The sequence below is a fragment of the Neopelma chrysocephalum genome, unplaced genomic scaffold (genome assembly GCF_003984885.1).
Source record: "Neopelma chrysocephalum unplaced genomic scaffold, ASM398488v2 Primary Assembly neopelma1_281, whole genome shotgun sequence".
Lineage (NCBI taxonomy): Eukaryota > Metazoa > Chordata > Aves > Passeriformes > Pipridae > Neopelma > Neopelma chrysocephalum.
In genome coordinates, this window is record NW_020897943.1 from 650,336 (window position 1) to 666,420 (window position 16,085).

The window sequence follows — 16,085 nt, forward strand, 5'->3', positions numbered from 1 at the left end:
TTCTTGAAATGTTGCCTTCTTGATCAGCGATATCTCAAGGAGGAGCAGGATAACTGCTGCTATTTTAAGCATCTGTGGTTTCAAAGTTTAACTCCAGTACAAAATTATTGCATCTGCTTTCTTCTGAGAGCATGACAGAAGTGTACAGATGGGCAGGGTGGAGAGGTTGACTCTTGCCCAGCCTGTCTCTCTACCCAGTGTGTTCATTACCTCCCCCTTTCTTACCCTATTTGATGAGGTCCTTGATCAAACAAAGGCACAGACACCCTCACCTTCCACATTCCCTCGTAGAATCCATCATGGAGCGATATCGAGAAGCTCTTCCCTTGGTTCATTGTTGCTGTTAGAACTTCCTAGGGACGTGTTTTTTGCATGTACAATCTGTAACAACCCCGTGCGTGGCTCAGGTGCCACCAGCTGTGGTCACACCTGGGTTGGAGATCAGACTGGGAGTCCCGTGGTGGTCTCGTCTCTCCCTCCTGTTGTGGTGACACTGACCCCAGTGCAAGAGGGACTCCAAGAGCACAGAGCTGCATCTTCTCCTGCAGGATGTGACCTGCCATCCCCTGTCATGTGAGAGCTGGGGCCGAGGCCAGGTGTGCCCATGTGATGTGATGTGAGGGTCAGGGAATGAGGGTGCTGCCCTGGCTTCTGTTCCATGGCTTCAGAACAGGAAATTAAACTCAGTATTAAATTGAGTTATTTAATAATGTAGGGTTATTAAATTTAATATTTTAACCCCCTAAATCATTCGGTAAATAATTAAATATTAAAATATTACTTTTATCTTACACTGTAGCACACTCGAAGTTGTTTCTGGAGAACCCCCAGGCGCATCGAAAGTTCCCCAACCTTTTCCCTCCTGACTCGGTTCTCTGTTCCCCGCAGAGCCGCCGCCCGTGATCCACGTCCCGCACAACGTGTCGGTGCGGCCCGGGGCCGGGGCCATCCTGACGTGCCTGGTGCGGAGCCCCGGGCGGTACAACCTCAGCTGGGCACGGCCCGAGCCGAGCGGGCGGGACGAGCCGGGCCGGCTGCGCCTGCTGCCCAACCTGTCCCTGGAGCTGAGGGCGGCCCGGCCCGGCGACAGCGGCCCCTACACCTGCACCGCCAGCAACGAGGGCGGCTCCGCCTCGGCAACAGTGTTCCTGAGCGTCCAAGGTAACCGGGGCTGTGGGAACAGGGGGCTGGGGCTGCACCGGCCTGGAAGTGTCCAAGGCCAGGCTGGACGGGCTTGGAGCAACCTAGGCTAGTGGAAGGTGTCCCTGCCCATCCCTGGATGAGCTTTAAGGTCCCTTCTGTTATAAGTAAACGAAATTAGGCTGAAATATAGCAGCAAAAATTTATTGAAGATTTATATAAAATGCAAATAAGCAAAACAGCGCGCTGGGCGGCCGGGGAGACCCCTGCTCCACACACGGCACCCAAACGCAGTGGGCAAAACCAGTAACCTTTATACCCTTATCAATTCCCTTCCCATAGTCACTTGTTATTCCTCTATTGGATCTGAGTTCGCAGGTCTGGGTCTGGTTGGTTCTTTTGCAGACTCGCTTCAGTCGCCAGGTACTTTCCTACTCATAGTTTTAATTAGTCCTTCGTCCTTGAGGCCTAGTGTGTAGGTCTCTCCAGATGTCCATCTTGGATCCTTTTTATTGTCCTCGTACTTGACCCTTTGATCCTTGTCCTTCCCTTCGTTACTTTATGCGTACGCTTTTAGACAATATGCTTTTAGAAAAATAAGATACAAAATACTTATTCAGCAAGGCACCATAATTTGTCTTTTCAGCCTAAGAACTGCAAGCTGCAGAACTATCAGCTTGTAATACTGACAGATTAATTAACCATTCTGCAACTTACAGTCCCCCAGCCTTAATAGAACATTGATTGCAATAACATATATATATATATATAGGAATATAACATGCAATACAACTTGATGAGTAAATTACTTTACTACTACTAATTTATTACACTTCCAACCCAAACCATTGCAGGATTCCATGAAAAATGTCAAAACTGAAAAAGCACAAGTGAGACCAAACACTTTCTAGGTTTTTTCTGTTGCTGCATACCAGGAAAAAAATTAAAAGCATAGTGGGAAAGGTCCGATGGCATGGCTCTGCTTTCTTAAGGAAAGTATTCAGATTTTTGTTTGCTAGCTCTCTATTGGCTCTGTATATCTGTTTTTTTTCTGTTTTTCTTTGGGGTGTTGGGGTTCTCTTTCTTATATGTACATAGTTTTTGTAACTGTATAAGTCTATATATATATATGTTGCTTTAGTTCTATTATTTCGGTTCTTTTGTTTTTGTTTTTTTTTTCTTCCCTTTCCTTTATAAAAGGGGGAGGAGAGTTTTTGCTGTGGACTTGGAGACTTGGTGGGGAGCCAAGTCCAAACCACCACAAAGGTATATGCATAAAGGCAGTAATTTCTAATGGAGCAAATCCTTTTACAATTTGAGTCTTTTCAAAATTTGAAAGTGCTGCATGGTTTTGTGTTTTTTTTTTTTTTCTTTTTTGGTTTGCCTCAGTCACATGGAGGTTTGAACCTTGGTCTTTAGCTGTCTGTCTCTGGGTTAGGAGAGATGGAATTCAAAATCTTTTAGGAAGAAAACTATTTTGCCTTCATGTAGGTGATTCCTACAGGATTTCTGCCTGCAGGTTCTTCTGGATCATGTTCTGTGCAGAGTAGGTATCTTGGTTCATTCACTTTGCTGCACTAATTTTAGTGCTTTGTTAGCTGATGGAAGACTTAGAATTATGGAAAAAATAAATACTGAATGGAATTGCTTGGCCTAAGGTGCCCAAAACAAAGAAAGGTCAAAAGTGGAGTTGTAACACTTATTAATGGGATGTAGTTGTTCTTACAGGAGGAGCATATTGGTTAACAAGGGGGAATAAGTAGTTGTGCAATGAAATGTGTAGGACATAAGTATTACAAAATACAGCAGAGTTATAACTTAATTTCTAACAACTTAGATTTCAGTAGCTTAAACTTCTAACAAGGCTGAGGGGAAAAGAGCCATGAAAAGAGCTCAATCCCCCTACATTTGGAAAACTTAGTTTTAAAGGCTACAGGATTTTTCCATCAAGACACTCATTCAAGCATGTCAAAAGGCAGCAAGAGAAGCAGCTCCTCCCTCATTCATCTCTTCCTGGGATTTAGATTTTCCTCCCTGATGTCTGTAGGCCAGCTGGGAGCTTTAACTCAATGACCAAATTGCTTCTGGCAGGTTTTTTTTCTAGTAAAGGTAAAGAAGTTTTACTGCTGCCACAGCAGAATACTGAGTTTCAAATCACTTATCTGTGTGTGATGATTATTGGGGATAGTTGGGAATGACATGTTGGCTGGTACTGCTCTCAAACATGTCTGGGAGAACCCTCTTGGGCACTTCAGGCTTAGGTGAGATTTGTGTTTTCTTTGATTTCTGATGAAAGGTGCTTAGAACAGAATAAATATGTAGGAAATGCTGAGCTGCAGCTGAACTCAGGTCTCAGCAGCAGTGTCTGCCTCCATTTTTTTGGAAAAAGGAATCTACTGCCAACCTTTCCAAGAGCTCATGCAGGAGCTGAGTGGCATCCAAAGGCTTTGCATGCCCTGTTATTTGTGATCACTTTAGTTTGCTTGGACAAAGTGATTTCCCTCAGATTCCTGGAGGTACTTACTGTGTGATTGTCATGTACAATTTGTAGTGCTTGGTAGGGCCCAGAGCAGTTTTCAGAAACCAGTTTTTGTTTGGCAGCAAAGAGTGAGGGGTGGCCAGATGTAAGAGCAAAAGCTTTATGGGCTTGTCATTATTAACAAGCTGAAGAGGGAAATTTGAAGTCTTGTTAATTGATGGAGATGGGTTCGGGCTTTGTGTAGTTGCAAGTAATTCAGAATGTCAAATTAAATTCAGATTGAAGCCCTTTATTATTGCTGGAACAGTTCCATGTAGATCTCTGAATTTTGGATCATAAGAGAATAAACACTGCTTTCATCCCGGGACGGGGGTTGAGGCACAGAGCAAATGCTGGTGGCTCTAAAAATAGCCCGGCATCTGCTCTCCCTGCTGGAGTGGGTTGCAGTAACCCCTTGTTTTGAGCTGGGTTTGGTGCTGCTGTTTCTGAAAGGGAACATTGCCCTGGCTGTGGTGCCAGTGATGCCTGCTCAGTTGGTGCTTAGAAAAAAATCCAGGAGCCGTTAGTTGGGGTGAAATAAGGAAAGGATTTAATTGTGCCAAGGCAATTGATGGTAAATGACACGCGCAGGCTGTGCCTGAGATGTTACATTTATGATAATATCTGGCCAATCCCAAGTGTGTCCACCCTATAACTTTTGGCCTGGCCCACCGCCTGGAATTGGGTCTGGGGGCTTTTTGGGACCCTCTCTTCATCATCCTTCATCATCTTCGGTGTACAGAGAGCAGAGTCACCCAGTTCCTTGACTCTGTCCTGTGGTTTAGGCCAAGATACAAGCGCTCCCCAAACAAGACAGGCTTGCCTTGACTAAGAGACTAAACATTTTCTACTGGATACGGGGATAGGGCTGATATGGGGGGTATGGAATGGGGTGAGAGGATTAAGGAATGTATAAACTAAGGGGTACTATGGGGAGGAGGGAGAAAGGGGTTGTTTCTAAAATCTACTTCTATTACCTATAAAACTTATAAGGCTTACAAAAATTAGAAAAATAAAAAACATTAGGGGGGCTTAAGGCATCACCAGCAGCTGTGCAAATAGCCTGGAATCTGCCGTGGGAGCTGCCTGTGTCCCCAGCCCTGAGCACAGCACCCCCAGGCACTCACTGGGAACCATTGTGCCACACAACAGGGCCACAGGCACGAGAGGAACCAGTTAAACCTGGGCCTCTCCGGGCACTGGGGGGACAGGGAATGCAGTTCTGATGAATTCCAAGGAGTATTGATGCTTATGGAGTGCTCAGAGCACGTGCTCCAGTTTGGGGGTTGGGAAATAGCATCTCCATAGTGTGACCTGCTCCAGTCCTCCCATGGGATTGGCCTTGTGTGGAAACATCCATGAATTTGTCAGGAGTTCCCTACTTTTCCAGGTGCCTGGAGGAGCATATTGCAACTGTGTGAAGCTAGAGATTGGCCAGGAGTGGGAAGCATTGCTGATCCTCTAAACCTGTCAGTGATCTGTTTCTCACTGATGAGTGCAATTCCATGAGCATTTAAACCTTTTCTTTCCCAATTCTTGCAGCTTTGTGGGTGAAATATGAGTTTGCTGTTTGAATATTGGTCAGGTTGAATTAATATGGCACATTGTGGTAGCTTCTTTTGTTCTTGATACTTTCATACATGTACATAATAATGATTTTGAGGGTAAAATTAGTAATTTAGGCTTCTTTTTTATTTAATTGAAATGGTGTGCTTGCTGAGATTGATTTGTGCTGGGTTTGTGGGTTTCTCATTTCCTTCCCCATTCAAGAATTTCAACTACACCTTTAAAACTCAGATCCCTGAAGTTTGGGTGATGGTAAATGTGATTTTATGGCAGTCTTGCTTTTTCATGTGTTCTGGTTTAAGTCAGAGTAGCCAGGGAAAGAGTTACCTTAATGATTGAAACTGTCTTTCCCCTCTACAGCACAGCTGTGTATGTGTAGACCTTCTACAGCTTTGCCTTGTGTTTAGGTTGGTGATAGTAGAGATGTTTGAGTTTAGTATCTGGGCATATGATGAATTGCAGCAGCAGGTTAACAAGAAGTGAAGTCAGCACCCTGTTCACATGGATTTTTTTTATCTGAATGCATGGATGGAATAAAATCATATGTGCTGTCCTTACTGTTCTGTCTACACCAGGGTGGGTTTCCTTTCCTTATAATTTACAAATGTTTAAATGCCTGTCTGGTATCACCATCACAGCTGACAGGCATTTTCAGCACCTGCTGAAATAGCACTGATAAATAATTCAGGGACCTGTGCTCCCAGCTGGGTGCTAGAACACAGAAATAATTCAGGGGTCTCTGCTAGAAGCACCTAAGCCACACCTGCAGGAAATAAGCACATTTATAATGTGTTCCACTTGCCCACATCAGAAATCAAGTGTATGTTTGCCTTTGGGCATTGAAGAATTGTCTTGGCTGTAATAACAGTTTGATAAGGGATCTTTTATCAAGCCAAGGGGTGACAGAAGTGCAGCATGAACAGTCACATTAGGAGTAGAATAATTCCAGGGAAGAGACTGCCCAGGAGGGCTAAAGGAGAATTACTTCCTTGGCATAACCCTGAATTTTCTCTGCTCTTTTCTCTGAAAAGACACAATACAGAGATAAACGTGTTGGGCTTTGAGAGTTCTCTGTGTGAGTGTTGTTCACCTAGATCCATGGATACATGCTGGGATAATGGGCAAGGAGAAAGTTGTTTACTGAGTTCTTTAAACACTGAGAAAACAAGAAAGGGAGTAAAACTGAAATATTATTGCTTTAGTTGCTATTTCAGATTTAAAGTAAAACAAACACGAGGTGTCTGTGCTAAACAACCAAAAGCAGCTTAGTGCCTTCAGTGCTTCCCTCTGGGCTGTTTTTGGAGCTGTCTGAGGCTTGGAGCACCCTGCTCTAGTGGAAGGTGTCCTTGCCTGTGGCAGGGGCTGGAATAAATGATCTTTGGATCATTTGGAGTCCCTTCCAAACCAAAACACTGTTGATTCTTCCCTCTGGCAGTGGGTGAATAAGTAGTTGTGCTACTTAGCCACAAGGAATGCCTATTCCCTGTGTCCTGTCCCTCCATCCCCTGTCCCCAGTCCCTCTCCAGCTCTCCTGGAGCCCCTTTAGGCCCTGGAAGGGGCTCTCAGCTCTCCCTGGAGCTTTCTCTTCTCCAGGGGAACCCCCCAGCTCTCCCAGCCTGGCTCCAGAGCAGAGGGGCTCCAGCTCCTGGAGCATCTCCATGGCCTCCTCTGGACTCACTCCAGCAGCTCCATGTCCTTGTGCTGCTGTTCCCCAGGGCTGGAGGCAGCTCTGCGGGGGGGGTCTCTTAAGAAGCTTTACACATGATCTGTGTTGTTTAAAGGGTTTTATTCTGCAGCCTTGAATGGGATGGACACTGTAAGGAGCTTGTGCTTCTGCTTCCATCTACAAATCTTCACCTCTCTGATACAGAGAACAAAACAAAGGAAATTCAATTGACCTGACATACAGGAAAGCCCTTCTGTGTGCCTTCCTTTGGGCAAGAAAACAAGATGGTTAATTGGTGGCAAATGTGGCCTCACTGTTTTTAGCCAGTATCTTATTCCAGCTGTGTATATTGACTTTCTTCTATTAATTTTATTACAAATACAATATTAATTAAGATTTCTTTTATCTTCTCACCTGATAATATCACGCATGGGCAGCAGTGCCACAGCACACTGTGTGATTGCCACTGGAGACAGTTTCCTAATCCCAGCAGGAGAGGAGACCCTCCTGGGGCCCAGAACCTGCAGAATTACCCCCAGTGGCTCTGGGCAGAATTTCAAACCAAATAAAAACAGCTGAGGCATCTGTGCACATCATGAACCACTCGAGGACGGTTCTGTAATGTGCAGCCATATCTGGCCCCTCCCTGCCCCTTGGATCTGGATTTAGTCCTGGTGCTTCTGGAGAACTATGGCTCTGCTTTCCTCTGGTGCCTTTTCTCTGGAGGCTCAGAGGCTTCAGAGCTGTTAGACGACACAGGAGGGACTTTTTGGGACCCTGCAGTTATTATTGAACCTACAAGTGAATAACTGATGAACTTGGGGAAGGTTATTGTGCATCAGTTTAAGAAAGGAAATGATCAAGCATTATCTGCATGTGTTTACAATTTTGCAACTGTGCAAGTCAGCTGCAGTTTATTACTGACTTTCTTCCTTAGCAGTGCAGCAGTGTGGGTTTGCATTCACTATTCCTACAGATCTCAGAATCCTTTACAAGTTCTCATGTTTAGTTAATGACTGAAAATAAAGTCCTGCCAGTTCTCTCCAGGTGCTGCACTCAGCAGAGAGTCTTCTCCAAACAGCAATTATATTTCTCTTCCAAAGAGAGGTTTATGTGCTTAATTAGGAGCAGACAGATAAGTTTCCATGAGACACTAACAGCTGGGAATTAGTCATGAAACTCAAACACAGAACTACTCCTTGCTGGGTCAGCAGTGGCTCAGTTGATAATGCCTACAGATCTAATAACCTGTGTTTCCTAAACTTATGCTACTCCTGATAAACCTCTTCCTGTAAAAAAGGAAGAGATCTCCTGCTGTTCTTCTCTGTGCTTTTAATTTGATGGTTGAGCACTTGAAAAACCATCTAATATCTCATTATCAGTCACTCATCCCCTTCTCTGTGCTGTGATTGTGAGGAGGAAGATTGTTTTCCAAGTTTTGTGTTTTAATGCCATTTGCCTAAAAATCTGGCTAAACCCCAAAGTTTGTGCTCTGAAAGGAGGCAGAACCTGCCTTGCTTCTGTCCCAGGAGCAGCACAGTCTTCTGCAGGGAGGTTTTTCTTCCAGGCCAAGAACACTGTGGTTTTTAGTGAGCAGCTTTGTAAGCAAATGGTGTTACAACACAGGATTTGGACAGTAATCTTCCTCCTAGTGATGTAAGGAAAAAAATATGGTATTAATTCTTCCCCAAAGGCATTGGTAGTAGTGCTCTGTTTCTGTCCATGACAGATGGAACTGGCAAAATGGATGCTGTTCACCTGGACACTGCACAGCATCACACCTGCACCTCGTCCTTGATGCATTAAACCACACCTACCCAAAGGGGCTGTGTGTGCTGGCTCTTACACACACTTCTGCTGAGCAGCCACTAAAACATATCAAACACCATCTGGGTCTGTGGGATGGTGTAATTCCCTCTGAGAGTAATAAAAATGAGCTGTGCAGAGCAGCCCTAGATGAGGTACCCCTGGGTTACGTGTGCTTTGACTCTCCCAAAGGACAGGCTCAGGCTTTTCCTCCTGGGATTGCTACAGGAATGATCAGCCCCAGAGGAATTCAGATCAATACAGAGTGTGATTAGCAAAAGGCAAAGCTCCAGAGGAAGATTGATACTACTCATGTCATAGGAGCCAGTTTATTTCCTCAGCTTAGTTTTTATCTCTGGGGATGGATCTCGTTCTTGCCACTCTAACTAAGGCACAGTCCCGTGTACCACAGGACAAAGGGGCTGTTGCCATGGGGAACAGCTTTGGGGGTCACTTGGTACCAGAAAATCTGCTTGAGGATCACAGGATCACAGGATGGTTTGGGTTGGAAGGAACCTTGAAGACCACCCAGTTCCACTCCCCTGCGATGGGCAGGGACACCTTCACCAGAGCAGATTGCTCATTGTCTTATATTTGTTAACATTGTCTCTGTTGCTGCTTTTTGAAATCCCATCTCAGGTGGGCCCAACACACCTGAACCTTGACTTGCAGTGTGATAAAGGTGTTTTATGCTGGGGGTTTGGTGGGCTGTGCCAGGGGAAGGCACAGTGGCCTCTGCCCTCATGGGAATGCTTTGTCACTTCTTGGAAATGGGTGTAAAGTGGTTATTGTAGCCTGTGTGCTCTAAACAGACATTTTTAATTGCTGGGTTTGATTTCTTTTGCTAGAACCTCCGAGGCTTGTCGTTTCCCCCAAGAACCAGACTTTTACAGAAGGCTCTGAGGTGTCTATCAGGTGTTCTGCAACGGGTCATCCAAAGCCAACAGTGGTGTGGACACACAATGATATGTTTATCGTTGGCTCAAGCAGGTGGGAGTTATAGTTTTCTCTATTTCTTTTCATTTCCTATGTGAGAAGGAAGTTTTGAATAATGCCAAAATATTCTGATTATTTCCTCAACTTTCACTTTTAATAACTCTTTAATTGCAAATATTTCATCTCTAAAATAGAAACAGTTTAGTTCTGTTCGTTGGGAGGTTTTTTTTCTTTACAAATTAAGTGCTTTTCACAAAATGCAGTGCTGTTCTCTGGACATTATTGTTATTTATCATGAGAAAAAACCCCAACAAGACTATTTATAAACCATCTGGTCTTGCTGCTGTGACTGCTCGAAGGGTGGATATAACCATTGCTCTTTTTAATCATTTTGGTTGTTGCCCTGTGTGTTCCCAGGTATAGACTGACCCCAGAAGGCACCTTAATCATAAGAAAGGCGATTCCCAAAGATGCAGGAATTTATGGCTGCTTGGCAAGTAACTCAGCTGGGACAGACAGACAGACATCCACCCTCACATACATTGGTGAGTGAAGGAAACAACGCAGTGAAATTAAAAAGGCAAACTAATATATCACCAGGGACTGCTGGAATGAGTAGAACTGGGCAGAAAACACGGTGTTAGAAATGTCAGAAAATGTGTTGAGCAGCTCCCAGATGCCCCGTTGGGTTTCTGTTCCAACCTGACTGGTACTGTTAGGTGGCATTTGGGGCTTCATGTTCTCATGCTGTTTCTAAGGTTAAAAACGTGGGTTTACTGTGGGATGGGCTTGGGAACCTGAGCAGGTCGCTGGAAAAGGAATTGTGTTTCTGTATCTAAATACTATATTAATAGCAGAGCATTAAATGTTTGATGACCAACATCTGGCTGGAGAAGGAGAGTGACTCTTGATGTTTTTACTTCCTACATAATGAAACTTTCCTGATTATTTCCTTTCATTCCCTGCACATTTTATATGTGATTCAGATGCTCTGGGGCAGACTTTACTTCTCCAAGTTTCCCAGAGTTAATCTGTCACCTTAAATGACTTTTAATGCAATTATTCTTCTATATAAAAACACAAAATAAGAGTCTTTTATTGTTTATGTTTTAGAAAAAACTATTTTTTTTATCTTATTTCTTTTTAGAGGGTCCAACATTGACCATAGTTCAGAGTGAAATTCTGGTTGGTCTTGGAGACACGACTATTATGGAATGTAAAACAACTGGAATCCCAGCCCCCCAAGTTAAATGGTTTAAAGGTGTGCTTATTGCTTGGTGTTTGGTTTATTTATTTAGCAGCAATATTTAGAACAGTGATCTGGAAGTGACTTCGTTTCTCTTAGAAGGTCTTTGTGGTATTCAACCAGTGACAGACCTGTGAAACTCTGTAAATCTGGAATAAATGGCATTGGCCTCCAGGGCATAAATTCCTGCTCCTACTTAAATACAGTGAATTATTTTTTGTAGCATAGGTAATTAAAGGAAAAAAAAAAAGCCGAGCCTCTTGCCCACTTACATAAGGTTCATTCTTATGTCAGAAAATGTTTAAGTTATATGCTGCAAAAGTCACAAAACGTTTTTCTGTAGCCTCTGATGTCCTGTTTTCATGTAGCCTCCAGTTGGAGGGGGAGAAATACGTCCTGACACACTGCCTAATGCTGATCTCTGCCCAGAGCTACTTGGGTTTGTGTTTCCCTTGTGGAACCAATCAGTAAAAAAGGATGTATTTAATGTGGGAATGATTTTTTCCACTCACTTGAGTGGGAGTCAGTTCTCCTCTGCTGAATTCATACAGCCATGCTGTGACCCATCTCAAACTTGGGCACTGTTTTGTTGGAATAACTCTGATAAATACAGCTCTGATGTTGATATATACAGTTATGTTGCCTCCTTCTGTCTGGACTTAGGTGACTTAGAGTTGAGGGCCTCAGCATTTCTCATTATTGATCCTCACCGGGGTCTCTTGAGGATCCAGGAAACACAAGAGCTGGATGCTGGTGACTACACCTGTGTGGCCTCCAACGCTGCCGGGAGAGCCTCTGGCAAGATCACTCTGGATGTTGGCTGTGAGTAAACTGGAGCCTGGCTGGGGAACACTCCAGTTCCAGTGTCTGCACTGGGCAGTGAGAGGTGCCCTGGTTCTCTGAACCTTTCTCACAAATACCTGTAACCCGTGTGTGTGCTGGGAACACCTTTGGGTGGTGCTGACTGAGCTGTTTCCTTGTCCCATTTGGACTCCAGCTTAGAATCATAGACTGCTTTGGGTTGGAAGGGACCTTAAAGATCATTTTGTTCCAGCCCACTCCTTGATTCTTTTGCAAAGCATAAAGTTATGGGAAGGAAGAGAGAGGCAGAGAGGAGGAAACTGTTCAAACCTCAACCTAATAAAATTTGCATATAGAGAATTTATTATACAAACTTGAATTATTGTGAGAGGTTGTTGTAACTCAGCCTTTCCTCTCCTCTTTTCCTAATTCTTTCCATCTGCTTGTGGCCTGTTCAGTGTTCCTGTCAGGGACATGCATCTTCTGAAGCAATGAGGGGAGGAGAACTTAACCCTAACACTTGAGTATGCAGGGCTGTGTGATGGGGGTGGCTCTGTCTTCATTTTTATAAGGTGTTTATCCCATTTCTGAGCTCCCAGTGTAAGCACAGCGTGCAGGGCTGCTCTAGGTGTTCCTAGTGTTGGGAATGTCAGAGTAATTGTGCATAGTGGGACATAAATTGAGGTCACCAGTGGTGTGAGAAGATGTGAGGGTTGTATTGAACCCCAGGTCACCTTGTGTGTGTCTTTCCCCAGCTCCCCCCGTGTTCACGCAGGAGCCCAGCGATGAATCCGCGGATCTGGGCTCCAACCTGACCCTGCCCTGCTACGTGCAGGGTTATCCCGAGCCCAGGGTCTCCTGGAGGAGGTTGGATGGGGCTCCCCTGTTCTCCAGGCCCTTCACTGCCAGTGCCACCAGCCAGCTCAGGACAGGGGCTCTGGCCTTTCACAGTAGGTACCCTGAGCTTGGACATAAAACCTTCCAGAGGAATGGGACATGTGCAGTGCACTGGAGTTACTGCACAGCTTAGTATCACTGGTAACTTGGTGAAAACACTGCATTTTTATCCCAGGTTGTGTTTCTGGTGCTGGCTTCATGTTGACATGCAGTTCATTTTCCCATGAGTTTGTGAAATCAGTTGTGTTTGGTCATTTGCTTCTTTGTTTAAATATCTGGGGGCTATGGGTTTTCAGTATTTTTTGAGAGAATTGTGGTTTTTTGAGAACTGGGGGTTTTTTTGTGTTTTTTTGTTTGGTTGGTTGGTTGGTTTTGGGTTTTTGTTTTTGTTTGGGGTTTAGTGGTTTTGTTTGGTTTCTTGTTTTTGTTTTGGTTTTGTTTGTTTGGGTTTTTGGAGAGAATTGGTTCTACACTCGCTATTTTAGACCAGTCCTAATTTGGGTAATAACAAAAAACTCTGCAAGTGGCTTTGTGATTTTGATTATTTGGCAGCATTTCAGTCACCCTTACAACAAGTGATGTTATTCTGTTTTCTTAATTAGCTTTTGAATTTCTTTCTAGACAGTGTCAGGTGGGGTGAAGCAGTTCCTCTCTGTTGTGCATACAGGGAGTATTTTGTGGGTGTCTGTTCACATGCAGAAACACTGCAGTGTGTACTGGGCAATATTCCCAGTCAGGGCACTCCTGTGGTAGTGCAGAGATGTAATGTGGTGCCATATATCATTTATGGACTCATTGCAGATGCTGCAGTCAGATCTCTCTGTCCCCCTCTAGATCTGTGGGTCGGTGATGAAGGGATTTATGTCTGTGAAGCTGAGAACCAGTTTGGGAGGATCCAGTCCCGCCCAGCTACGGTCACAGTGACAGGACTGGGTGAGAGTGGGGGTGTCAGTGGGAGCTGGGGGGGGTTTGGGGGTTATGTCCATCCCTGCTGACCTGTCTGTGTGCTCTGCTTCCATGTCATCCACACACATGGAATTAGAAAGCATTTACATGGAATGTTGTCATTGATTTCCATGGATTTTGCGTGTTAGAGTGTTGTCTTTTGACTGGCTGCACTAGTTGGAATTAGTTCCACCTGTGTGTATAACACAGACCTTAGACAGGATTTGTCCTGTCTTCTGTTTCTTGTTCCTAAGGAAATTAAGTCATTGTAATGATGGGACTTCTGCCATTTAATTCATCCTTAAAAAAACCCAAAGAAGGCAGCAATGAATGTGCTTGTGCCAGTGTTGGTGTAAGTGTGAAGGAACCCTTGTGATCCAACAAGACATAAATGACAATAGAATCATAGAATCCCAGAGTGGTTTGGGTCAGAAGGGACCTTAAAGATCATCCCAGATTTTCAGCTGGGCTGTCATCTCTGTTCTAATCCTTCATAATTTTACACCCAAAGAAATGACCACTTCTTTTTTGTCCTCTCCAAACCTGCTACTTTTGTTCTTCAATATTTTACCCCAGTAAGGAAATATCAACTCGGTGTCAGGGAACACAAGTTCTCAGGGAAACCCTTGGCTGAATCCAGTTTCAGCTAAGGATCACACTACATGTATTTCTCCAACTTCCCTTCTCTCCTGTGCTACCCCACCCCTACATTGGTTTCTCTTTTTTCCCTGCCTTTATTGTAATGCTAATTTAATTTAATACTCTCTGTGGAAATATAAAAACTCCTAATAATTTCTACTCATTCTTCCTTTTGTTCAAGTCACACCTCTGATTGGAGCAAGCCCAGCCACAGCCAATGTCATTGAGGGCCAGCAGCTCACTTTGCCATGTGTTCTGCTCGCTGGGAACCCCATTCCAGACAGGAGGTGGATTAAAAACAGTGTGGTGGTAAGACTGCTTTGTTTCTTATGAGATTTATTGGCACAGAAAAGCTCCAACTGACATTTCAAGGCACAGTATCAGCTTGGTTTGATTTACAAAAGTTAATGTGATCACTGCCCATGCTGGGGAGTTCTGACCCTGAAGCATGGATGAGAGAACAGGAGATGTGAAGGTCTAGAAGACAGCTGTGAACCAAAGTATTGGTGAATTGTCCTTTTACTTCTATTTTACTTTCATTTATGCAGTTTTGTGGCTCATAAATTTCAGCCTTGGGCTCTGAATATGGGAATGCTAGTGGGATATACCTACCAGAATGACATGCTGGAAATTAAACTGTGGCAATGCAAAAGCTTTTATTTTCTCTGGGTTATTTTTTTTCTTTAATTTAAATAAGCATATTTAATTTAAATAAACATACCTGAAAATATCTGTAGGTTGTTAAGGTGTTTTAACATCATGACTATTCCTGTTGCTGATGGGATGAGATAAATGCCAGTATCCCTGTTCCATGTACTCCTTTCCTGGTGGTGCTCTACTCAGAGAGTGAATAATGACTGTGCTTTCTTTCCCCTTGGGAACATCCCATTGCCAGTTCACTGCTCCTGCAGACAGAACTGGATGATCTTTAAGGTCCATTCCAACCCAACTCATTTGGAGATTCCAGAAAGGTGATGTAGACACCCCACCTAGGTTAGTTTTCTGCATGAAACCTAATTTCTTCAACAGTGAAATTATTGACTTCACATCCCTGTGGAGCTACTTTTTATCTTGATTGCTCATTCCTTCCTGAAGTCATTTCTCCACAGCTGGAATTAAATTGATTGTGCCAGAACCTGGCACTACCTGGGCCTTACTGGAGTTTCCTGCTCAGTTTTGGTGCCTCTGGGAACCACTGGCTTTTCCTCAGGCTGTGTGAGTGCGAGGAGGGAGGGGAATACTGGCAGGATCCTCCTTGTTGAGTTGCTAATTCCTCTGTGTAGGAGAGCTGGTTTCCTGTCATTGTAAGCTGGTGGGAAAAGCTGCACTCCAAGGAAGGTGTTGGAGCAAGTTGTGTTTAGGGAAGAATTCTTCATCTGAGTGTGACTGGAACAACTTTGCTTTCTAACAACCCTTCTATGAGCCCAGGCTGTGCTGCTGAGCTCAGGGATCTCTGGTATTCCTGGAGGATATAGAACTCTGAGAGGGTTATTTTTTGGTGGAACTTATAATTGTCCTTCCCAATGGTTTGCTGCAGGGCTGATCTCTTCAATTTGATGGATATGGAATGTGGAAGGTTTTGATAACTGTAAGGAAAAATGATCTGCCTGTGGAAGAACATGTCATTGCACTCATTGAGAGCTGATCTGTGACCAAGCTGAATTACTGGAATAACCAACTCAAATGCAGTGAAATAATTCAGCTAAGTTTGGGTTTCCCCATTAAAAGCACGAGTGGCAGCTCTCGATGTGCTGTGGCAGAGCAGAGTTGCTCTTGTAGATCTTAATCTCACTCCAGCAATAAATACGAGGTGCTGCCAAAATTCTTCATTAAAATTAGCTTTCCCTGAAAGATGGAAAGTAGGAAAAGCTCTAGTAAAATTCTCCCCGAACACAGAATTTTTATGAACGTGAAATAATCAAGTG

General features: G+C 44.1%; 1 protein-coding gene across 2 annotated transcripts in view; it reads left to right on the forward strand.

The window, feature by feature from the left end:
* The window catches only part of HMCN1 (hemicentin 1), a 162,728-nt gene that overhangs the window by 47,209 nt on the left and 99,434 nt on the right, over positions 1–16,085 (forward strand). Inside the window, exons 11-18 of one of the 2 annotated variants that reach the window (XM_027704511.1) lie at positions 889–1,161; positions 9,545–9,686; positions 10,050–10,177; positions 10,780–10,893; positions 11,542–11,700; positions 12,435–12,629; positions 13,411–13,509; positions 14,342–14,469. In XM_027704511.1, coding sequence (XP_027560312.1) covers positions 889–1,161; positions 9,545–9,686; positions 10,050–10,177; positions 10,780–10,893; positions 11,542–11,700; positions 12,435–12,629; positions 13,411–13,509; positions 14,342–14,469 — 1,238 coding nt within the window. Of the gene's footprint in view, positions 1–888; positions 1,162–2,059; positions 2,137–9,544; positions 9,687–10,049; positions 10,178–10,779; positions 10,894–11,541; positions 11,701–12,434; positions 12,630–13,410; positions 13,510–14,341; positions 14,470–16,085 lie in introns of those variants that run through there. The other variant, XM_027704512.1, reaches the window with a different exon arrangement.